The sequence below is a fragment of the Perna viridis genome, chromosome 10, assembly GCF_037379345.1.
Source record: "Perna viridis isolate PV_CMFRI_1.1 ecotype Kerala chromosome 10, ASM3737934v1, whole genome shotgun sequence".
NCBI lineage: Eukaryota > Metazoa > Mollusca > Bivalvia > Mytilida > Mytilidae > Perna > Perna viridis.
In genome coordinates, this window is record NC_142454.1 from 34,171,580 (window position 1) to 34,198,831 (window position 27,252).

Consider the following 27,252-nt stretch of genomic DNA (forward strand, 5'->3'; position numbering starts at 1 on the left):
ACGATCAACTCTTCTCATAGTAATTATCAAGTACAAACCGGTATGGAGGACATTTCTCGTAGTATAGTCAAGACTCGAGTATGAATTTTGTGATGAAAAAAACGTGTTCACCGTTATCATACTCATTATTATGTGTTTGATAACCAATTGACAATCTTGTACATATGGTTACTGTTTACTCCTTATTTTTTAAAACAAAATTCTCTGTGTAACTGATCGATTTATTGAAATCGGACAATGTGTAATACAAATGTAAATAGATATAGGACTTAATTATAAACTTTTAGGTGACTTCAGTCTCAATTCTACTAGAAAACTTTTTATCTTACAATGTACAATGCAAATAAATATATAGATATGTATATTAATTGCTTTCAAGAAGCATTTGAATTGCAGTAAAGTTTAAACAGTAACTTGTATAAATCTCCCTATTTCGAACGCATTAACCTGCTAATAGTTTTGTCATTCGCCAGGTTTAAAAAAAACAACACTTTTTCTGAAGATGTGTAAAAGTAATACACGATATTGACCTGAAACTCACGTGGCAATACTGATAGTTTTATTCTGATCTCATAAGAAAAGGAATTTTCAGTCAACGGAGGATTAAAATATTTTCTATTTTAATTATTCTATCGCGACAGCATAATAACATTTATTCATAGAACGCAAAGTATTTGACGTATTCTTGAACCATTGCATACCAGTGAGTAAAGCACCTCAGATACATGTATGTGTCATCATTTCTTTCCCAAGAGGCTTACCATTTTGTTTTTGATATTATTCTTTAAAAAGTTCAATCTATTTGCTACTTTTTTAACTGGCTTTGGCGAGGTGATTGTCATACATTCCCGTAAAACAAATTATATGTACATACGAGCTACAGTAGTGAAATCTGCTTTTGCCCCAGGAATTTGCACGACAAGCCATAGGTAGAACTATTTACGTTTAATCATTGCACAGTCATCTCCTGTGAAGAGTGAATAATAAGTACAATCTTAATATGTTAAGGTCCATGAGCAAGAATTTTGCAGCATGCTTAAGAATATATATTGTCATTGTTACATAAAGGAAGATGAACTCTGTGTCTTATATAAGATAAAGACGAGTATGAATTAGAAAGAAGTTATGAAGGAGATTTTCTATTTACACTGATGATATGTCAGTAAGTTAATCGCATCAGCTAAAGACACACTAAATCGATCTCCAATATGTATATTAAGGTCTCAGTATCGTATTAATTTTCCCATAGACTTCTATAGTGAAGTGCATATTTTTAGGATTTTTAAAAAAATATGTAAATTGATTCAATAAAACTTTCACTTATGTAGCATTTCTAAGGACATGTGAAAAAATAATTTCCCGCAAAGAAAATAGGGTGAGTCCACGAAGATCGAACAGAAAAGTAGTCTCGAACTATAAATAGCCATTTTCCCTACTTTCACTTTCGTTTTGCACTCACCAAACCAACCTTTTCAGTGGAACATTTTTATGATATTATGTTAGATTTTCTTTTAAAAAAGTTCTTCATCTTACAGTGTGATGTTTGCTCTGTTTTATAAGTCATTGTTCATATCTTTTGACAAAATATTAGTTTGTAGAGAGGCAAAAAGAAAATGCACTATATTTTTATAGCATCCATGCAATATGATACTGGTACCTTAAGCTAAAGACACACTAAATCGATTTCCAATATGTATAAGCTAAAGACACACTAAATCGATCTCTAATATGTATATTAAGCTAAAGACACACTAAATCGATTTCCAATATGTATAAGCTAAAGACACACTAAATCGATCTCCAATATGTATATTAAGCTAAAGACACACTAAATCGATTTCCAATATGTATAAGCTAAAGACACACTAAATCGATCTCCAATATGTATATTAAGCTAAAGACACACTAAATCGATTTCCAATATGTATAAGCTAAAGACACACTAAATCGATCTCCAATATGTATATTAAGCTAAAGACACACTAAATCGATTTCCAATATGTATAAGCTAAAGACACACTAAATCGATCTCCAATATGTATATTAAGCTAAAGACACACTAAATCGATTTCCAATATGTATAAGCTAAAGACACACTAAATCGTTCTCCTATATTTATATTAAGCTAAAGACACACTAAATCGATCTCCAACATGTATACGCTAAAGACACACTAAATCGTTCTCCCATAAGTAAAAGCTAAAGACACACTAAATCGATCTCAAATGTGTACATTAAGCTAAACACACACTAAATCGATCTCCAATATGTAAAATCTAAAGACACACTATACCGATTTCAAATATACAAGATTATACATGTATTATTTTAAGTAGGATAGCAGGTTATCAATTTTTGAGAATATACTGCACCGGAATATAATACGGCTAAATTATACATTGATGGAAAGCTTATTTCAAGCGCTATCGAAACGTTGAAGTTGTATACATCGATTGTGGTCACCTATCTAACAAAAAGGGTTCAAAAGGTCAACCATAATTTTTAAGAAAAAATGTATCATTTTTGTATGACTTATTTCCCTTAGCTAGTAAGAAAAATTCCAAACTTTTTGCATCAGGTCAGTTCAGACTTCCATCTCAAACAAGAATCAATCGCTTTATATAAGAAAAAATAGCAAATAGTGCCGTTCGCAGCAGTATTTGGTAAACATTCCAAAACTTTCAAAATCTAGCAGTCCGAAATGAAAGGCCGTCCTTGAGGTATCGAATTGTAAAATTAAAAAGCAAATTTTGAAAAACACATTCTGAAATTATTTTTTGATATCTAACACTTGCAGTAAAATAATGACTTTCTATTGAAATAACAGCTTTGAAAGTGTCATTTCTCAATTAGTTTAAATACATGTTCCAATTTGGTCCATTTTGTGAATATTTCGTATACTTGCAAAGATGATAATACTTAACAAAACTGTTTAGTTCGCCCCAGTTTAACATACTAGTAACCATTTCAGTTCTTGACAATATTTGTGATAAACATGGAATATTATTAACTCAAAAGAACACCACTGAACCTGTCTATAATTTCGTGTTGTCCTGGCTTTAACGAAAACTATAAGCTTACTGAGAAACGGAAAACATGTATTAATTTTCATTCCATGCCGCATTCGCCTTAAACATGCCAGAGAAAGCCAAAATAAAGAAACGAAAAGGCATTCATTTTATTCTATAGTGGTACCAGGTTTTAGAAAAGTCTTGAAATGCGGGGAAAAAACGTGCACCGCCAAGACACTTTTTCTCACCAGTTTGATTATTTGTGTCAGCAACATTTTTTTTTCGGTTCGAAAATCTTTTTAAAACAAACGTGACGGTTACTAATAGTACTCAGGTGTCGAAAGAATATGTTCTTAACAGAGTTGTCGTAATTTAAAAGTGAGTAATAGTATTGAACATTTGGCCAGGTGAACCCGTATCCTACATACAGTACTGTTATGAATGTACAGTTTGTGACTGGATACTGGGATAGCTTTTGATTTGAAGCAAGTCAGGTTATAAGAAAATCTTGGCGGAAAAGAGACGATATATTTAATTTCATTGCATCAGGCCTCTTGGCGGGATAGCATTGACGATAGCGATGTATTCTACCCCTCCGTACACAAACCTGACATATTTCATATTGGAATATTTTTTTGCAATCTTGCTGGTTGTTTAAGTTCTCCATTTCAAATGAACTAAAACCAAGAAGGGGACTTCGAGGAGGCTTATATAAGATATATAAATATGAACACTTGTTGCTTGGGTGTGAGTTAACGTGAAAAACATGTATACTTTAAAATGATGTCTATCTAGTTAACGTGAAAAACATGAATACTTTAAAATGATGTCTATCTATCTAACTCCTAGTTAGCTTGGTTCTGCGTGTTCAGTTCATAATCCCTCTCACAGCCGGGAAACCAGTGACAAAATTATGTACCTTCGCCCGTTACTCTAAAGGTTTATCGTCCAAGGGGAGACAATGAAAATTCCACCAGAGGGCGTAATAATTGTTGTTTTCTATATTTCTTAATGATTTGGTTGATTTTATGTCACATTCTTACAAGGGTGTCACTGATATTAGTAATATTGCACATTTGGTGTTTGACGATTCAGAAATTGAGGTATACTTTAAGGTATATTTATTGTTATATGCTGATGACCCTGTAATATTAGCCGAATTTGCAGAAGAACTACAATCTTTTCTGAATGCAATGTTTTTATATTGTCAGACTTGGAATTTAAAGATTAATGCTGAGAAAACCATTTTTTGTAAGAATCGTAATGTTGAAAATATTAGATTTAATCTCAATGGTAAAGAATTGTCTTATTGTCTTTTGTTGATGAATTTCAATATTTAGGTATTAAATTTTTTTAGAAAAGGGTATTTTAAATCTAATAAAGACCGACTTGTACAACAAGCACGGAAAGCTGTGTTCTATGTATTACGCAAATCAAGAAAACTATATTTACCTATAGATATTTTACTACAAATGTTTGATTCAATGATCGCTCCCATTTTGATGTATGGGGCAGAAGTGTGGGGACATGAAGATAATAATATTGTTGAGAGATTGCATCTTGAATTTTGCAAATATATATTGAAAGTTAAAAAATGTACACCAACATGTATGATATATGGTGAACTTGGTAGAATACCTATGTATATTCCTATTAGTGCAAGAATGATTGGTTTTTGGGAACGTATTATAAAGGGTAAACATGAAAGAATTTCCTATACTGTACAACATTTTATACAAGCTGGATAAAGAAAATGTGTATCACTCAAAGTGGTTAAACTGTATAAAAGATATTTTAATTAAGACTGGTAATATCCAGATTTGGAATGGTCAGAATGTAGATGTAAATCTTCATTTATCCAAAAAGGTTAAACAGTCATTATTTGACACTTTTGTTGAAAACTGGAAAGATCAAGTATATAATTTCTCTAAATGTTCTAATGATAGGATGTGTTAGACAACTTTTGGTTTTGAAAATTATTTAACTGTATTACAACAAGATTTATTGTATAACTTATGTCGAGTCAGATGTAGTAGTCATAAATTGTCAATTGAAAGTGGAAGGCTCTTAGCCATTGATAGATCTGAACGAATATGTAATCTTTGTAACAAATAAGAATAAGGTGATAAATTTCATTATCTGTTAATTCTTATTCTTATTTTATTCAAGAAAGATGTAGATTCTTGTCAAAATACATAACTGACAGTCCAATACTGTTAGCTATAGGGAAGTAATGAATTGTGAAGATAAATGAACTTTAATAGGTCTTGCCAAATTTATTAAGATAGTGATGTCTTTATTCAAATGATATTACCTTCCTGTTGTGTTCATTCATTATGTTCAACATTGTTCATAATTGTATATGTTTATTTTGTACTACTATGCTCCATGTAGAGCCTCTTAATGAAATAAAAAAGTTCAAACAAGTTCAAAGTTTCAAAGTTGAGCATTACGTACGGTTGTTTACATCGGGTACTTCGAGAAAATCGTGTTAATTTGAATAAATTTAGTTGATCCGTGAACATAAAGAAGAAAAAGTGAAAGGAAATTGATTTTTTCATGTGAAAACAAAATTTGAACCTTTAGGTTTTGGTCGTTCATAAAATACTGATGTTGAATTCAGAGCGTTGCATTGCTTTCACTTTCGGTACCATGGCGGGAATTCCTAGGGTCTTTAATACTTGACACAATCGCATCCCATTGTTTATTTGTGAAAGAATTGACCAATAATGTAAGAGTAATCAAGGGAACCAAGGTTATAGCGGTAATCAAAATAATGTAATCCAGGGACAAAGACTAGACATGGAAAACAGACATACACAACAAAGAACATAAAATAACTTAAATCATACATACAAAGTAAAAAAAGCAAATGAGCATTCGAACTCCACGAAAAACTGGGAGCACGGACCAGGTACACCGGTAGGGTAAGCGTCCTCTACTTTTCTAGAAACACCCGCCGAGTTACTCATAATCTTTATATATGTAATCTTTGTGCATTTCTCTTTCGAATGATACCTAAATAAAACCGTCACTCGATCACCATGTTATAAAAATAGACATTAAAAATTTTGTTTTGACCCTAATCCAGGACGCCATTACCGGCTGAAGATGATGCAGAGGAGATACTGGTGTAGTTAAGTTGAATGTATTTTTCGTTTATAAAGTAAATTATTATGCATTCTTTTATTTGTTTCTAACATATTATATATTCCGAATCTGCCGTAAACAAAATTTTGAAATTTTGCCGCATTCAGGGACTTACTTGTCACCCTTGTTTATAAGAGTGAGTAAACTTGATACTGCACGAGGTGCAGATGATGGCCATACATGATGCAGTCATTTAAAGTTAATAGTTTCTAAATGTCCATTGTGTGTTAGCACAAACCTGCATATTTCTAGGGGATCCAAGGAAAAGCGCCAGGCATATGCTCCCCTCCGTAAATAATAAATCGGGGAATATTTTTTGTTTGTTTTTGTTTTTGTGTTTTGTTTTTTGTTTTTTTTTTTCGCATAAAATATAGCTTTTCCTCAAGTTCTACCCGCGAAAAATTCCTTCCCTCACTCTGCTGGGGATTAAGTTCCCCTTACCAACCTGAAATTCTGGATTGAAACCTCTACACGAGGTCTGAGATGTCGCATTTTTTTAGAAGTTTGAGTCAAACAGCAATGTATATTGAACTAGCCCCATACAAAACATGAAAAAGTTTTGTTTTTTTTTTTGTTTTTATTTATTTGTTTTTTTGTGTTTTTGTGTTTTTTGTTTTTGTTTTTTTTGAATTTGTAAAATAAATTAGGGAGTGTACTAATGTATACAAACTAGCACCTGCATAAATTCAAAATAATAAATAAAAACAGCAAAGCAGGTGGTAGCACAAGTATGATTCTCACACATACACAAATATCAATTAGTTTCATTCCTCTGCTAAAATATCACAACAACTAGAAGCAGAAACCTAGATTCAGATGATGTGATCAGATTTTTTACAATATAGTAATTAGAATGTATTGTAGAGAAAAACTCCAACCGAAAATAAATGAAATATAAATATAACAGGTACAGGATTCAACCATTTCTAGATTTTTATCGTTTACTTTGTTAAACCTCCCCTTTGGAAATTCTATTATATTCTTAAAGACACTTTCGTTTAAAAAATTTGGAAAGCATACCACACAATTTTCCTCATACAAGGAAAATGCAACATTCAATATGTTTTAAGTATCCGGCAGAAAAAATACAGGTCTGTCACTTCCAAGTTGTTCAGTAATGAAACTTGTGTTATTTACATGTATGTGTAAGTATTATAGTAAGCTTACATGTGACAATTTGATTTATGGAGAAAGATTATGGAGAAAGTCACGCTGCTGAATTTTTTACTCTATTACATTTTTACATATACAAAAAGTTCTTGCTATGTACCTCTGGTGCTTTCATTTTTTCAATCCTATGTTCATAAAGCAGTCAAGGGCTATGCATATTATAAATGAGAGAAAAGGGGGGTTAAGTTTCCAATTAGTATCAGCATACCGTATAAATGATTGAATACTACTAAGACCTATAACAGTTTGAATATTCAGCTATAATTTGATGGAAATTTTCCTAATTATTAAAAATATCAAGGAATAGTACAATTGTGTCTACTTTTTGGTATTTTTGAAATAGTACCAATCTTAAACCTGTTAATTTAGATTTGCCAGTATATAATTTTCTTAACCTCGGAAACACAAATGAAATATAAAATAAATTGTCCTACTTGATACATGTAATTGTGTTTTTTTTTCCATTGTCTAATTGTATTTTTTTTAGGTGTAAAGGTGTAAATTAAATTTTCTAGACTTACAACCCTTTAACATTCTATTTTGACGTTGAAAATTACCTACTCTCCATTCATTAATAAATGGTCTTGACTTTTTCTAACTTGATAATTACAAACAAAATATTAATTTCTCAAACCATCTAATGAGGAATCCAACAATAACTTTCCTATTGTTAAAAAACACTTCTCTAGAATTAAATATTTTTTCATTCGATAATTCCGAACGTATCTAAGTTATGACATGTATGGACAAGTCACTGACGTGAAGGTAGGGCAGAAAAGCCTGACAAAATTGCATCCTGTAGATTTGTATCTCTTCTCATGTGGATGTTTAACATTTTTCATCAACTTAATCACAAATGCCCATCGCTCGATTTGTGAACGACAAGCTTCATGATTCAATCGACGCGTAACACCTTCCAACTCTCTAAATGACGTTGGATTTCTTCAAAATAATATAAGATATAAGTTTCCGTTCGTAATATATAAAGAGTATGTAAAATATGAATTATCCAGGAAGCTGCAGATATCATTAATTATTTTTTTGAAACACGATATTAAGTAATTGAAACTACGGTTTTTAATCGTGCCGTTGAAACGATAAAAAATGATGTCGATTTAGGACTTGAAATCACGTGACTTTGGACTTTTAGAAAGAACTCTCCTGTTTCACTGGCTTCCCGGCTGTTAGTCTAATGGTAAAGCGAAATGCCATTTGCTACAAGTAGAATCAAGTGAAACAATAATACGATTTCAGCCTAACATACAAATGTATGTCTGGAAATCATTTTGTTTCTTTATTGCCTTGTAGTGCGTTCGTTCGTTCGTTAAGGTATATCGCGGTCAGTTACTGCGTGCATAAGCGGCAGAGAATTTTTCATTTGCCAAGATTCCTTGTTTTACACAATATATCTTGGCCCGGAGGGATGCGACGGGCAACCTTTTTTTGGCAATAGGTCTCGTTTGAAACCAGCGTTTACATGTGTATATTTAAATGCAAGGAAACAATGAAAAAGAACTAGAACTTCTGTGTCTTGAAATTTTATAATGAGATAAGATTCAGAATTATGTTAAATAATACAGTTATAATTGGAAATACAAATTTACAGTACGTTCATGATATCACTTTAGCCCTAATCTGATATATATGGGGTTCCTGTTGATTACAAAAAAAAAGAGAATTAAGAATAACACCATTTTCATCCATAGACACCAAATGCTTGCAGGTCAAATAATGCAATTTTGTAAAAGTATAATAATGTTACAGTCTAGAATTAATTAACATTTTGAGTATAAGCACAATTTGTCCAATCACTGTACAAGTCCGGAAGTATTTACTTTAAGTAGGGTACACAAAAGGCCAACCTAAAATAATGAGAAATAGTACTGTTCTGCGTATAAATTCTATCGAAAATTTCTTGCAAACTAATTAAAAAACAAACCCAGCAGAATAAATAGTAAGCAATATACCATTAGCAAAACGCAACACCACAAGAGTGAAATTTTGTCTTAGTGTACCTGTTTTTGACTAGCCACAATGTATATGCGGTAGATTATACACGGACCACATGAAATTCCGCATTTATGAGGTAGATTGACCTTATTGTGTATTAATTAAAAATTCTTGATATCATTACACGAAATTGAGAGCTCATTCAAAGGGTACCTGATTACAAAATCTGTACATTTATGCATGAGTTTCATACAGTTTAAAATTAGCACAAAAATACTATGTCAGTATTTTCTGCATGACAATATTTAATTCAAAATTACAGCTTCACGTTATCCTTAATGCTTACTTTGCAAGACACTTTAGATCATTAAAAAAAATATTCATGTTTTCATAATCAAAACTGACTTTTTAACAGCCTGTATTTGTGGAGGAAACGGGGTGCTCTCACAGAACGCAAAATCGTGATTCATAACAACCTTAATTTTAGCAATCGTTAGTGGTTTTTAAATATAAAAATACCGTAAACCGTGAGAGCTTATTGCATTTTTTCTCATCATAATCAAGTATGGCGCGGAATTTTTTTCATCTCTTTTATTATGTTCCTTAGTCACACGATCATCTTGATGGCACGAGACCGCAATTAATTTTCAGGTGCATTAATTGTGTTCTCGTACCTGATGTTTAGAAGAAACGCTTAGATACTTGAACGCCATCTCTTCTATCGTGCCTCCCCTTTTCAGTGCCGGCAGCCGATATGCGTCCTCCGGGGAACCGTTGTCCAAATCATTAGAGTAGTTTAACTCATTGTCAAACAGCTTAAAGAGGTCTGTATTACAATTCAAAATCTCTATCCGATGGAGTATTAACCCGAAACGCCTATATCTCCCCAAGGGCCATGCACCGGTCGGCGGGGTGATATACATGTAGGTCGAGGTAAAATTGTATGCTCGTTTGCGAATGCCTTTTTTATTGTAATTACTAGTTTCATTGGGTTGTTTAACTTTTAACTCTGATATGCTGTTGTCGGTTATGTCAGGCGCCGATCAGAGGAAAGACTTACCGGGCGTGTGTTTTAACTAAATTACTGTATAAAATCAACTTTTTTCACCGTGTTGACGGTTATAATTAGAATATTTATTTTCGCATTCAGGAATCGATATTTTTGTTGTTGTATATGTAAGAGTATAATGTTTAGATCAGGATTCTATGAAAGGAACAACATATTTTTTTGCCATTCTTCAAAATCAAAAATATTTACTTTTATCAAGGTTTAAGTCAAAAAATATTTCATCAATCCACTCAAAATCAAATTGATTTCAATACATATGTGTATATCATTTTTGTGGATCTGACCAAATGATTAATTGCGAGTTTTTTTCTATGAAGTTGGGATATTTATTATGGTTAACTTTCATTTCCCATAAAATATTTTTGTTAATTTTGATATCTCATTTGAAGTTATACTGTTTGAATTTTGCCTCTTCATAACAATCGATTATGCAAGAGGGTCCAGAATATTTTTATTAGGGTAGGGTTCAGAAAAAGGATTTCATGCTAATATAAGGCTTAATTTTGCAAAAAAATACACATCAACGAAATTGTCCGATTCGCCCCTGCTTATGATACTATAACATCATACATTTGTAACTTCGGGTCATTTGTATTGTATGATAAGTTAATACACCAGAAAAGGGTGTCTCAAAACTTTGTTTTCAATGCTTTTATTGTTTATAGGTGTTAATTAGTCATCTCGAAATACAAATAAAATGTACACTGGAGAAATGGAGCAAGCAAATTCTACATATACGGGCGCCAAATAGCCACACAGCCAATGTTATTACCATGGTGTACCATCAGCTGCCAGACGACATCCGGTCTAATACAATCATCATGGTTACCAAGTCATCTCGATCACCTTTTCTTTTCAGAAACAAGTGAGAAGAAAAATTTAAAATGGATTCTTCAAACCACTTTGTCTTAATAAAATAAATGTGTAACTGGTTGAGTAATAAATAATTGATTGTAGACTATTATGTATACAGCTAGCATAAAACTAGTGATAGAGGTATTTAATTATTAGACCACATTACTATAAATTATACACATTTTTAATGTTCTTAATTCAAGTATTTCACACTTCTCCATTAAACTGATACATGTATAATAATCAGTTGATATTGAACAATAAAGGAAGTCAGTTATAACATGTTCTCCTTTGTTTGCTATCGGAAAACCTCGTGCGCGTTCAATATTCTTCTACTAGAGATTTCCACTAAATTGACGAACGTATAGATGTACCAGTAGGGATCGTCTGTGTTGTTACATCTATGTCAAATGACATCAATTATAGTAGATATAATGCCCAAACTAAGGTTTAACTCAGTTCGATTTCATTGAAATTGTAATAATAAAAATTAATATAATGCCTCTACAAACTGGGCCTTTTATTTATTAGTCTGTGCGTTGTTATGCTATTACTACACTATTCATTTTCAAACCACAAGCTCGATACATGTACTTGTTACATACTTATATGTACGAGGGTTTGGGCATACGATGTATAGAGCCTTTTAGTTATTATATCATTTGTCTACATTTTGTTTGGTTTTCATTAAATCCAACATTACCGTTAAACAACACATATACATGTAATCAACGTGTATAGATCTTTAAGAGTTGTGAACACTGCTCACTTTCTGACCCCCCCCCCACACCCCCATTTTTATTAAATCTCTTAACTATAATCGATAAAAGTTAAGCCCCGTCCAACTTATAATGTATCTCAAAATATGTGCCTTTTGCTTATAAATTCCTTTAAACTTGCTCGAATCATTATATTTATATACATGTATATATGGACCGTTTTCAGGAGGAAAAACAGTGGACAACAGTGTACAAGTGTTAGGGCTGAAATCAAGTTAATAATATCATATGTACCCTTCCTTTGGGTACAAAGAAATACGTATCGCTAGGATTATGGAAGAGGAGGGTACTTTTTAATGTTATAAAAACAAATTAAAAAAAAGAAAAATACCCCAGCCCCTATATCATTACCTACCTATACATGTACATATACATGATTATGTAGGTCAGAATAGCATATTTTCTATATTTTAAAAAAAACGTCACTAAAGGCCTTTGAATGCATACATTTATTGAAAGTGACAGCTTTCAAAGTGTAACATTATGTGCTACATGTATTTCCGACGTGTGTATTAATGCAAAGCAATTCTAACGCCAGTTGATCTTTTCATTGTCTTTCATAATCCTTTATTAATGCAACAAAAGGCATAAACATCTATAAACGATGAAACAACGTGTCTGTGTATTATAGCCGTAAGGTGTTGTGAGCACTTCTCACCCCTATCCCCCTATAAGTATTTTAACTGAAAGACTTGTCCATTTGGTAAAGTTTAACTCTCTGTCAATTACCCGGAACGTTGATATCTTCCTTAGCATCGCTTCATTATTGTTATAATATGAAAAGTCGCGGACGGCAGTGAATTAAATGACTGCACGTGTAATACTTAGTGATTTCATATGCACCATGCACAACTTGTAGGTCAAATAAAATCAAACTTGACCGATCAGAACTTTCTTACATGACTGTATATATAATGCTAATGTGGTTAGTACTACATGTATATGTGTGGCTGTTCGACATTTTGACCACTATTGTACTTGTATCTGACGAAAGACAAACAAGAAAATCGCTATATGCTGTTATATAGAATAGATTAATGAATCTCATACAACGGCGAAAGAGAACAGACAACACGCGGAGTGCGCATTTTCCTGCATTTACTTTCTGCTAGATTACCTTGCATACATGTACATGTATATGCACGAAAAGGAAATGTCAGAGTTTTGATAAAAGACTTCGGTTCATTTCGTAAAAAAAATATCCATAATGCTTACATGTAAAGGAGAAAGGAGGAAGACATTGTTTTTTTTGTTTTTTTATCAAAACGTACGTGCGCCTTCGTCATTTGCTGAAAATAAAATCTACCGTGAAGTCAAATTTACTGATCAAAGTCATAGAAATTGTATATTCACATTAGTACATGTAATGCCTCCCCCTTTTTCTATTCTCCTAATAACATTCTCCATCAAAGTAAATTGACCAATGACAGCTAATTTTATTTAAAAGTGAGTGTCTTTCTATCTGTGCTTATATATTCAGTTTACATCTTGATGCTTCAATAGTACAACCAAGCCGATTGGCTGACACTTATTATGTTAGTTCAATCCGTCCTATAAACGGAAAGTTAGGCCCTAATTTGTATTCACTTTACACGTTGACGTACTCCCAAATAGTTAGAGTGGGGAAACGCTCTCGGACCCACGTGGGGTCTGGGAATAGGCCAGAGCGTCAACAGTTCACCATTAAAAGCAACTTATATACCTTTGAGAGTCACCATACTGGCTGAGACGCAGACTAGAATCCCTAGACAGGGAACATTTACATGTGCCTCAGATGTCATTTTCCACATATTTAAACGGCTTTTTTGAGGGCCATCAAGATATTTCAAAAATATTCTTAGGTTGATATCTGAATAAAGTTTTAATGAAACAAATTAAAAAAAAAGAAATATATTCTTGACCCTATATTATTACCCACCTATACATGTACATGTAAATGAACATGTAGGCCAGAATAACATATTCACTATATTCTAAAAAAAAGTCACTAAAGGCTTTTGAATGCATACATTTATTGAAAGTGACAGCTTTCAAAGTGTAACATTATGTGCTACATGTATTTCCGACGTGCGTATTAATGCAAAGCAATTCTAACGCCAGTTGATCTTTTCATTTTCTTTAAATATTGAAAAAAATTGCGCCACCCCTGGCCCTAAATCCTAGATCCAACATTGTATCAGGAATGTTGGTTCTCAAAAATTGTCTGTGAGAAAGTTTATATAAATACTGAAAGAGGACTAGAAAAGGGAGGGAAACCACAGACAAAAATACTACCCGAAACACAGAGTATGCCTAAAATGGCAAAACCTAACATAACCGTTAAGCGGATTAAGACAATGACCTTTTAAATCACCAAACCAAGCATAATGTACGCCTGGTGGAATTCTGTTAAATGCAGTTTATTTATTAGAAAATATTTTATAATGGCCGTTGCTACACTAATTGACGGTTTCTCAGTTTCTGGGTGATTTCGACGGCATCGAGAAGTAAAAAGCCGCATTTCAATTGTGATTTGGGTTTAGCTTAATGGTTGACGATTGGCAGAGACAGATTAAAATAATTCATTAAACCGAAGAAGGGAAAAGAAATCTTCAAAAGCAAACCTAAGAAGTTCCAGTTCTGAAGCTTGTGGTTTTAAAGCCAACAGTTTTTAAGAAGCTTTTAGGAAATTGCGAGCTATATTTTTTTTTCTGTAACAGTTATTGTAATGTCCCTAGATAGAGGGATTTGACGCGGTCTCCCCAACAGGTGGTTTGCAGTTACCTGTGTGCTTGCTTGAAATTTAGTTTCGTGGACCGAGTGTTTTGTTACTTTTTAGTTTTAAAACTAGGTGTATTTGGAGCAAAAAGCTCAGCAGCTAAATGTCTCAAAAACAGGGTGTTCAGGACCTTGGTATCTACAGGGAGCTAGGTGCTACCAGAAAATTGGGTTTAAATATAGACTGGTTTGTTTGATTTGAAACTTCGGGTTAATTCGGGTTAAAACAGATGGTAATGGAACTTTGATTTAAAGGTTTTTAACACGCCGAAAACGTTATAGAACGTGACAAAAGGGTTGTCAGACCTTTTTCACTATTCTTAAGTAACAAAAATACTGAGACTTGTTGAGGTTTCTGTTTTCTTTATTCGTGTTTTGTTATTGTACAGATGTGTAGGTTTTAATTGTGTAATAACAAGATTGGTTTTCTTTGTTTAGCAAAGAAACTACTGGTAACATTAATCACAGCATTTATACAACAGATACAACATACTAACAATTGTATAACTAGAGAGTAAATATTAGGTGGCCCGGAATATAGCATGTTTCATATCTTTGTTGAAATACACATCAAGACTAGACTATGGTTAATGGTAGAACTGTCTTGGAACTTTGCATCTATAAAAGGTAGACTTAGATGATAATTACATGTATACAAAATGAATGACAAAAGTTAATGGATTGGATGATGGGAAGGGTTTCACGTTACCCAAGAAAGTCAAATTTTGCTTTCATTATTTTTCTGCTTTTTTCTTCTCTAGCAGCAACTTCCAATTCAGTGCCGCAATAATGAAAACTGACATTAACAATCTGATCCTTCAGTTTGTCATTAATGTCTGCTGACAGTTCAATAACAAGGCTCCCAAGGAAACTGCACGTATTGTCAGTAACGTATGAAGGGTTTTCTTCAGTCGAAGCATATACTTCGAGTAACGCACTTGGGCTTCCAGTGAAAGGAGCGTAGTAAGCCTTTTCTGGCCTTGCTTTTCCTATCTCAATCCTCTCCCCTTTCTTTAAATGAATGTCAAATATATCATCACATATTTCCTGGCCGTTGATAATCCGTTTTTTGTCTTCCGGATGAATTCCTTCCACGAATTTCTTGTTGATTACGATACCATAAGTGTACTTACACATTCTCGATTTTATTATATACGGATCATGACCAAAAAGCACAGCCCCTTTCAAAACCGACAAGGAGCAATCGTCTGGGTTTATGATGCGTAGGTGCATGAAGTTCGTTACTATAGCATCCTTGATTAACAATGAGTCAGAATACCCACCTACTAAAAGAATAGCAGTTACCCCGGTGACGGGTGGTGTGTGGAGCAACTCATTCACATGGTTTACTATCTGAGTTACTGACTTTTCAAACAGTTTTTTAACGCCCACTGTAGAAATGAATATTTTGTCCCTTTTAAATTCTACTACAGATTTCATTGGATTGTATTGTATGTTTTCCTGAATTGTGACATTATTCATGTCTTTGTATATGTCATACAGACAAGCAGGGCATTTTAACGCCAAGTTTGAAGACTGTTCAGGCTCAAACATCCTCTTTTTCATCTCAAATTCAAGAAATACATCTAAGATTTCATTTGGATATCTTTTACTAGCTGTTTCCATTACATCTGAACCAAACACGTTGGTCAAAAGTTCTCTAAAGTCGTTATCAACTGTTGCACCACCCCAGCAACCGCCGGTTGCATGATGTACTTCTTGTAGAACGCCATCTGTCAGTATTTCATGCACTGTCACGTCAACCGTACCTCCTAAATAAGTGGATAATATTGTATTTTTTTGGCATTTGAAATCTAGCAAGTGGGAATAAATGATAAAAAAAAATGCTTAAAAATAGGATACATGTACATTATGAATTATAACTATTAAATTATGCATACTAAACATACCATAGTAATTGTATATATCGTGTGCGTGTTGGATTTCTGTTTTGTATATACCCAGGTAAAAATGCATTAGGTATACTCTGAATCAAATTAGCCTTGTGAGATTTATTATAGACCTTCTTTCTCATCCGAGATAAAATCGCATTTAAGACGAGTTTAACACCATACTTGAAGAATAAACACTGACATAGTTACAAGTATTCATATTACAAATACATGTATGCCAAGTAAATGATAAGTAATGTGAGCAAGCCAGGTGTATTGGGAGCTTATACGTTTAAATGGTTGTATTATCTACTTACGTCCCAGAAAAAGTACCAATACCCGATTAACACCGTCATTTGGAAGCTTTTTCTACGAAAATTATGCCAAGACCATAACTCCTTAGGGATATCAGACATTTCGGACCAATTTTCGAAGGTGTTAAAAAATATGTATATCATATTAACCATGACAGTATAAAATTAAGGAAAAATATGTACCTCCCAAGTCCAAGATAAGATATTTTGTGCCTGCTTCTAACATTGTCGACGAACTACCAGATGTACTGATGCATTGTGGTATATGTCTGCAGTATATTGATGCTACCTCTGGTTCCAAAGCCAATTTCAAATTTTCACTCTTAATTCCTCCCTTGAATTAAAATTGTTACATGATAGTTGACACAATTGCTTTTTAATCTAGCTCACGAATTAAATATGATTACTTGCGTAAAATATTTAGTTTTTTTTCCTATTACACAGTCAGAATATTTCACAGTAAATATTTATGAGAATCTGAACGCTATTCTATGAGGCACAATTTTACTATTATTCCCTTTTTCTGATACCATAAAATGAATTTTTGATATCAGAAAATGGATTTTTATATAAAAAATACTTCTTAATATCAGGATATATTTTTATATCAGAAAATTCGATATCGAAAGTGTAATTTTGTGTTATCAAGAAGTTGATTTTGTGATATAAGAATACAGACATTTTTTTTACGATATCCAAATTCGATTTTTGGATATAAAAAATCCATTTATTAATATCAAACAGTTATTTTCCGATTTAAAAAATCTATTTAAAGAAAAAAAATAGCTCCGCCACAGTAAATTTGATATCGAAAATGATTCCTTTTATATCAGGAAATTTAACGATATTTTTATATATATAAAATCACATTTTTGATGTGCAATAAAATAAACTGTGATATAAAGAAATAATCTTGTGATATCAAAAATTAAATTTTATGATGTCAGAAATTATATGGTTTATTTTGTAAATAAAAAATCGAATAAGGAAATCATTTTCTGTACTAAAAAATGGAAATAAATTTGAATATTAAAACGCTGCCTCGTACTGTCCTGCTTTTTTCAAACAATGATAAAAAAATCTTTCAGTAATTTCCCAATATCATATAATCGTTCAGTTGAAACATCAATAGTAATAAAATCATGCTGTTTATTTATCAATATAATAAATCGTTGAGTTGAAATATCGATATCATTAAATTATTTAATAAAAATACCGATACAATTAAATCGTTCAGATATTATATTGATATTATAATCAAATCGTTTAGTTAAAGAAATGATATCGTTTAACGCGTCGAAAATTATGATCAAGGTTTTACCAATGAATGAAAATTTAAAAAAAATCACGTTATGGAAGTTTTCATCCATTACTTTTTTTTTTTTTGAAGAAATTGAATTTTACCATTTCAGCTGCTCGTCTCATGAACTGCTTTGCTTTGTCATGCCATATGGCCGGGACAGTTAAAACCCATTGAATCATGTCCTCTTGTAAGACATTTTGGTTATCTCGATTTTTTAGCCTCTGCATCAAGTGGTTCCGAAGGTAGCCTATCACTAGACCGAATACTTCAACTGCCTTCATTTGATTTATCCCGGTGACGTCATACAACGGTGTGTTACAATTAAGATTCTGAAATTATAGCAATGCTACACTCGAGGTAAGTTATTATTGCTAAATGTACAGTCAAAATGTATATCGAAGTACACAAAAGTAGTTGATCACCGTCTACCCTTCTTTAGTACGTTTTTATTACCTAGAATAATATCTCCCGTAATAAATCGCGATGATATTGAGAGCATATTGCAGTTACTTATCGAACACGTATCATTACAACTGTAATTTTTACAAAAAAAAATATTCGACAAGCGTCTTGTTCCTTCTAGTACCGATATCTCGGTGTTTATATTCGTAATATCTTATTTACCTAATTTTCAACATTATTTTATTTTGACTTTCAATTCAAAATAAGGGGTAGGTATTGGTCAGTTATATTACCTGCGTTGTATAAAGGATCATTTTAAATTTCTGAAAGAACATAAAGCCCGAGCCATCTCCATCTTCGAGGATCTCGGCATATTTCTTTTGAGCTTCATACCCAAAAGCTTCTACTTGTTGATGTGGATTAATCAGCACGGCAGATGGCGCCTTTGCTGAAAGTCCGTTGTTATGAGGCCAGAGATTGGTAGATATTTTTAGCTTATCTGTCTCATAGTCGTGGCGAAATGAAAAGGCATATCCAGTAAATGTTGTACCAAAATCTATAGCGGCAACTAATATTTTCTGGTTGACGGTAGGCGTCTGTAAAGAAAAGAAACTGGTATTCATGTATTAGGCTCAATTAAACATTGTGGAAATGTGACACTGTTTTCTACACTTCTTGAGGAATATGTGTGAAATATTACAATTCATTTTGATTCATTACCTGACGTGAGTTCTAAAATTCATTTATTTCCTTTAGAACTGAACTCATTATGTTGAATACCACATGAGATATCTTCAGGGGATAAACTACTACAAAACCACATGAGATATCCTTCGGGAACATTAGCTACTACAAAACCACATGAGATATCCTTCGGGAACATTAGCTACTACAAAACAACGTGAGATATCCTTCGGGAACATTAGCTACTACAAAACAACGTCAGATATCCTTTGGGGACATTAGCTACTACAAAACAACGTGAGATATCCTTTGGGGACATTAGCTACTACAAAACAACGTGAGATATCCTTCGGGGACATTAGCTACTACAAAACAACGTGAGATATCCTTCGGGGACATTAGCTACTACAAAACAACGTGAGATATCCTTCGGGGACATTAGCTACTACAAAACAACGTAAGATACCCTTCAGGGAGACTAGTTACTACAAAACCACGCTAAATATCCTTCAAGGAAATAAGCTAATACAAACACATGACATATCATTCAGAGAGATTAGTTACTACAAACCCATATGAGATGTCCTTCAGGCACATTACTTACTACAAAACCACATGAGATATTTTTCAGGGTGACTAGTTACAGCAATGCCACAATAATTATTCCATCAGGGAGATTTGTTACTACAATACCACCCATAATACTAGTTACTACAATACCACAATAAATATTCCATCAGGGAGATTAGTTACTACGATACCACACATGATATATCCTTCAGGGAGGTTAGTTACTACATTAACAATACTACATGCAATATCTTTCAGGGAGATTAATTACTACAATACAACATGAGATGTCCTTCAGGGAGATTAATTACTACAATACCACACATGAAATGTCCTTCAGGGAGATTAGTTACTACAATACCACAGGAAATATATCATTAGGTAGATTAGATACTGAAATACCACATGAGATATTTAGTGAAGGAGATTAGCTACTACAATACCACATGCGATATCCTTCTAGGAGATTAGTTACTACATTACCACTTGAGATATTCTGTCAGGCAAGTTAGTTACTACATTAACACATGAAATATTCCATCAAGGAGATTAGTTACTACAATACCACACGAGATGATATTCAGGGAGATTAGTTACTACAATGCCACATGAGATATTCCATCAAGGAGATTAGTTACTAGAATGCCACATGAGATATTCCATCAAGGAGATTAGTTACTACAATACCACATGAGATATTTCATCACGAAAATTAGTTACTACAATACCACAGGAGATATCTTTCAGGTTGATTAATTACTACACTACCACATGAGATATTCCATCAAGGAGATTAGTTACTACAATACCACAGGAGACATCCTTCAGGGAGATTAGTTACTACTATACCACAGGAGATATCCTTCAAAGATATTAGTTAATACAATACCGCAGGAGATATCCTTCAGGGAGATTAGTTACTACAATACCACTGGAGATATCCTTCAGGGAGATTAGTTACTGCAATACCACTGAAGATATCCTTCAGGGAGATTAGTTATCCTTCAGGGAGATTAGTTACTACAATACCACTGGAGATATCCTTCAGGGAGATTAGTTACTACAATACCACAGGAGATATCCTTCAGAGATGTTAGATACTACAATACCACAGGAGATATCCTTCAGAGATATTAGATACTACAATACCACAGGAGATATTCTTCAAGTAGGTTAGTTATTATAATACCACTGGAGATATCCTTCAGGTTTTTTAGTTACTACGTTTTTGTACATGTCTATTAATGCCTACTACTTAGTACCCTTTTATGTTATAAAAAGACAAAATTCTTCATCATACTAAATTTTTTCTTAATAGTACAGAATTACAGGATTTTGTCGTTCTTGAGAGAATGCGTATTATGTTGTTTTTGTATCATTTCACAAGTTGAGCACGATATGCAGATATTCCAACACGCTATTACAAAGGAGAAAGACATTTGTTTGTCCACACAACTCTTGAAAGATATCACGCAAGAAGAGGAGGAAAGTCTTGGCAAAAAAATTACGAAATTTACCTGCTGTTGTGTAAAAAGCGATTGTCTTTGTCTTTGTACATTACGAACCGACCTTCTTCCGTTACCAAGCTATTAAAAACAGATAACAAATAAAATATCATGATTGCGTTTTCAAAAGTATGCCAGTAAAACGAAATACGGTTTTGGAATAACCATTGTATTCACCTGTAAATAATAGGTGTCAAAAATTTGCTCTTTTTTTGTTTGGATCATAATCTGCTTTTCGACCAATCAAACCCCGTTTAGTGAACCACTATGTAAGTAGATCACTTGTTCATTATGAACTAGTTATTTGGATTAAGCTGACAGAAGTCACCTTGCCGCAGTGATTGGCTGTCCGAAAACTAAATTGATAACATTGTAAATGTTTCAAAAAACTTTATAAAAGTAACGATATACATAGTTATGTAATCTACTCATTCCGGCAAATTAAATGCAAATAAGGTTTAAGTCAAATTTTAAATCCAATTTGGATCGCAAATGGTACCATGCTCCCCCGTCCTGAAATAAATTTCACATTAAACCCACTTTTATACATTTTTGGATCCTGATCATGATCCACGATGCTTCCTATGAACTAAAATTCCACGGCAAATAGAATGCTGTTGCCCCAGTTATTCAGATTGTTGAAATTTGGAGGTGTGAATAAAAATATTTCTTCGAAGTACTGCTGTATTTAGGTTGAACTTGTCCAAAATTACAAGCTAATGAGTAGAAATATTCATAAGAGTTGTTTTTTAACTCGCGTACAGTATATTCCATTCAGAGGATGTTCGCAATTACAGCCATTAACGTGATGCATAGTGTTAATAATGCCGAAAAACGTCAAGTGACGTACCTATCGCGCCTAATTTTTTCAGCCGATGAAACTAGATTAAAATTTAAGCCAGTTAGAGTATATTAAGTAAAATCTTTATGGATTAGAAGGTGGTCGCTACATGACGTTAATTCGTTCCGCCCATTCTTGTCCATTACGATTTTTTTATATACCCTAATTTACAGTACATATATCCTTTTATTATAAAAAAAAAATCTGGTAACAATCGGTGAGGTCATTTAAATTTCCTTGTTTGGGATTTGATATATAGAGTTACTGTGTATTCAAGTTGATGTTAGTACCTGCATCGGTGGTTGTGGGTAATCGTGCGCAACAGCCGAATACGGAGGTGGCGCTGAAGGAGCAACATGTATGTTTTCTGGAACGATTGGGTTAAACTGGTTGGCAGAAACCTGTGGAAATTGAAACTGCTTAGAAAATATAATAATAGTTAGCCCATAGTGTGCACAGTGAGCTGAAATAATCGCGAATTATTTTACAACCTCGATGTCATATATAATTAAAAGCTTTCGTTGTGTGCCATGTATACATTTAATTTTAAACTTGTGAAAACTTCTAACTTATGAAAAAGCAATGACGATGTATACATTTGTATGTATTATAAAAATTAAAGTGCATTGCATGGTAACTCATGTATTAAATTGAAGCAGTTATTACACCATATGTCAATCGAAGTAATGTACATATATCGTAAAATTTTAAAAAAAATGCATTGAACCTTTAAGAAAGAATGAAAGAAAGAACCTACATCATGTTGATAAGGTGGGGGTGCTCCTCTGGGAATCTGTAAACAATTGCCCATCCTTTCCTGGTAATCTAATTCACGTCAATAAATATAAAACCCAATTAAGGGAAAACTGGAAAACAATGACTGAATTTGATATGCAAAGAAGGAAGTTTTTGTTGTAATTCAATGATATGCGTACTGTCCCTATCAAACTTTTAGATAAGCCATTAATGTATAGTAATCAAGCGACAGTTTTGCTGAAAAAGTAAAGTGCGATTCTTCCTGTCTAAAGCAGGTTGAAATGTTTTTTTTTTTGTTTTGTAGGTGACAGCTATTACATAAATGTATCTTCTTGAGTCCTTATACAACCACCATGAATGTTTCTAGGTAATTATTGTGCTTCGTTGAATTTCGTGTCCCTGGTTTGAATACAGGTTTTATTTCAAGTTCAGAATGATATTTGCTCGAGTCAATAACATCTGAGTAGTCACCGTTCCTTTGTTTCCGTCTGATAAGTGAGTGTGCGATGCTGTTTAGCTGTTGAAGCTCAACTTCTTCATTCTCTGTCCACCATCGTGGCGTATTACATTATGCATCAAAGGTTTTCATTTGTACTTTATAAAACTAATTATTTCAAAAGTTTGTTTTCTTATGAAAAAGAACCCAGTGTACGAACATTACACTAGTATAATTTGTTGATCTAATTTGATAGATAATAAGTTCCCTTGGTTTCCCTTGATTACTCTTGCTATAGGCACATATACCCAAGAACATTTACACTTATGCATGTTTTACACATATATTACTTTCAAAGAAACCACACTACTATTATGTTTAGATTGATATAGCTGTCTTCACATTCATTAAAACTACACAAACAATTCCGTAATACTTTACCAAGTGAAAAAGTGGTAATTAATCAACTGAATATAAAACATTTAAAAATGCCAAACTTTGAGATAACAGCTGAAATTGTACACATTTATATCAAATTATGCAATGAGCTGCTGATAATGTATAAAACCGTGCCCTACAACTATTTGCGTAACATGGAACAAATTCAATCACAATGAAACACATGTACAAAATGAAACCTTCCATCGATTAATCGCTAAAATTCACCTGTTATTTGTCATATATAGACTTAAAATATTGCAAAAATCAAAAATTGAGAAATAATAAGAGATTTTTGAAGTCGTTGTTACTCTTTGGTCATATGAAAAAATTTATGGTCAGCAAAATATGTGTACAAACGCATTGTATCTATTTCCATTTTTAGATTTTAATCTCTGATGGGTTATCAGAGAATTAAAGGAATTGATTACCTTAATATTTAATGTAATTTTAATGTAATATCTTTTTGTTCTTGAAATACAAATATTCATAGCACATATTTAAAGAGGGCCTAACAGTCTAACTTATTGTCCACAAGTACCATGGAAAAAAGAGATTACATTACACCCGCCACATGATGGACAAATCATAAGTCAGTCCGTCTGTGTACATAAAATTACTTTTGATCCACATTTCTGTGAGTGATTTTTCTCTAAATATAAGGACAAATATGGCCGTCGGTGACGAGCACTGAAAAAGATAGTACGTAATTGTTTTGACGTATTTGGCATTTATCTATACAAACTGAGATACAGTACAGATAAATGATATTAAAACTTTTCAAAACAGAAATACGATGTAGACGCATATATTAAAGACCATGTAGGTTTACTTTCAGGCGATTTAATTAAAATAAGACCTTTCAGGAGGATTGGTAAAAGTGGCCTCTGACTTCTCTCTCATTAGTGCAATGTCTTCCACATATTCTTTTTTTCTAAATCCAGTTTTGTGCTGGAATGTTTTGGTCATCAAATCTAACTTTTCTAGAGAGAATCCATGCTTGAATATGTAATGTAATATTAACAATTATAATATTTTGAGTTAACCTGACCCAAAACAGTGCCTATTGAATGAAGCCGGGCGTATATTTTGTCTCCGTCCAATAAAATCAAATGGTGGTTCCCTTAGATGTGCCTTTAGGCAATAACTTGTTTAAATAGCCATAATGTTAGGGGTGTTTTGATAGTTGTAATAGAAACAGGAACAATTTACCAGTTTATATATAAAAAGATACCAAAGAGAACAGCTTTTAAAGGTGCAGTTGAAGAATGTCTTAGAACTACAGCTAGTATAGGCACCGAATGTCAACGATTATGATAACTATGAATCTGAAATGCTATTATAATCAAGGGACCCCATTAAAATAAGCAAAACAATAACTTAAGTTATGGGATATCCCAGAATTTTTCTACACACTATTTTTTCAGTATATAATTATTGATAATATTTTCAGAGTAAATTTTATGCATATATTGTATTGTCTTTTCTTGTAAATTTATGGTTTATATGCTTGAATATGCACGAATAAAACTATCATTAATACTTATAATTTAATTTATTATAATATTATAAATTATTTTAACTTATTTTATGGAAAGCCTGAGTGGACCCCCCACCCAAGTACATGTAACAGCTGTTCCCATAAAAACCTAATGAAAAAAATATAATTTCGGGGGGGGGGGGGTTCCATTTTAACTACCCATAAATAGATACTATTTTTGTAAACAACCATATCGTCTAATTTGATTTAATAGACCAAGTGTAGGTGATATCGGGATTGTTTGTCTGTATTTGGCTCTATTTATTAGGAAGGCAATATTTATTTATAGATGTAATGAACATATCTTCATCATTAAATTTTAACACAAGGAAATAAATCGTTCGCATTTCCTTCAACAATCCCGATGAGTCATACATGTAAGGAATGTTTTCAAAAATCTTCCTTATGAATTGATTTTCTCTCAAATTGTTTCCCAAGTTTAACCTAAAATTAAATAAAAATGAAAAAATCAATACGCATGTACATTGTGCACCACCATCATCTCAAAAGAAGCTACAAGTAAACGTGTTCGTGGCAATTTTACACATGTAAATCAATATATACTAGTTTTATAAATTACTTATCCCAAAGCTTGTGGAATTTCTTCTCATTTCCGTTGGCATACGTTCCGATCGTCTTCATAAAATAATCAAATGCTGCTTATTTAAAAATTATTTATAACCATTTAAAGTAGGTCATATTGTTCGATAAAACATTTTCTGAAAATCATTTCGAATGGGACCTTGGACCAGGACTGTGTTTTATGTTACAGTCTGGGCATAATATTAACAGCATTAAATAGCAAGTGGACATGTCTGAGAACACATAATAAATCAATATTGAAACAAAATGATTTGATATTTTCGTGATAAAACAAAAACAAAATCCTGGTCCCAAGGGCCTTTGCCATTTCTATGGAAGGTATCCGTTTAGTTCTTTCTCAATATTGTAAAGGTAGAAAGTCACGACAAACACGCTGTTTAAATTGTTTTAAGCTGCATTATTAATGACTTTCAAATACACAATGTATTACGTTAACATCACCGCGGAAAAGACTTATTATAAATAAAAGTAAACGATAAACTCGGTCTGTGTGAAATATAATAACTCACCGTGTCTCTCAGACCTATCCTGCCTATATACTTGCGGAACTACGTAGAAAAGTCACAACAGTTCAAAGTAATGAAATTCTGTTGTAAATGTGGTATTTAGTGATAACGATATTGATATCGGACAACTTGAACTTTACAGGTATATTTTTTAATAGTTACCTGTGTTTTATCGCACAAGCTTCCTTGGAAACTTTTGTATTTGATTAGATTTGCTTTACTTTGGTAGTAGGTACCTTCCACATTTTTTCATATTTTTACTGGAAACTTATTTGCTGAAGTTTTGCCTCTAATTGGTAGAAAATAGGTTAAAATTACATGGGATTTTTTTTCATTAATCAATTCTGACTAAAAGTTGTGATTTGGTTCAGTGGAAGAAGGTTAAAATTTAGGACTTTTAACTCAGTTCATTTGTCATTTTTACCCCATCTCCGAATTATATGTATTAATTTCAGAAAATGATGGTAAAATTTTCTACAATTTATATATAAAATCCTGTTTGTACATATCTTTAGGCCAGAGAAGTTTTACTCAGTTTGCGCCGGTGGAATTTTTGTAATCTGCTCAAATGTGTATATTGAAATGCACTTGAAAATTAATTGCGGTCTCGTGCCTTCAGAAAGCCATTTATGTACTCATGTACATGTAACTATGATTTAAAAAAAATAGCTAATATGCTTTATCTATCAAATATACGACCACTTTCACTAATGCAACATAC

General features: G+C 32.7%; 1 protein-coding gene across 5 annotated transcripts; it reads right to left on the bottom strand.

Annotated features, from left to right (window-relative positions):
- Positions 1-15,084: 15,084 nt before the first annotated feature.
- Positions 15,085-26,675, bottom strand: LOC148605528 (heat shock 70 kDa protein 12A-like). 5 transcript variants are annotated; one of them, XM_088548176.1, is made up of 9 exons: positions 26,535-26,626; positions 24,503-25,866; positions 23,010-23,077; positions 22,543-22,653; positions 21,424-21,492; positions 18,946-19,248; positions 18,352-18,579; positions 17,131-17,281; positions 15,085-16,513 (listed from the first exon to the last, which is right to left on the bottom strand). In XM_088548176.1, exons 2-9 carry the CDS (start codon positions 24,513-24,515, stop codon positions 15,447-15,449), a joined length of 2,010 nt encoding a protein of 669 aa, XP_088404302.1. In that variant the 5' UTR covers positions 24,516-25,866; positions 26,535-26,626; the 3' UTR covers positions 15,085-15,446. The 5 variants fall into 5 exon arrangements, with proteins under 5 accessions (XP_088404302.1, XP_088404303.1, XP_088404300.1 ...); XM_088548177.1 differs by lacking the exon at positions 24,503-25,866 and having other exon boundaries at positions 26,535-26,675; XM_088548174.1 differs by lacking the exons at positions 24,503-25,866; positions 26,535-26,626 and adding an exon at positions 26,003-26,048.
- Positions 26,676-27,252: the final 577 nt, after the last annotated feature.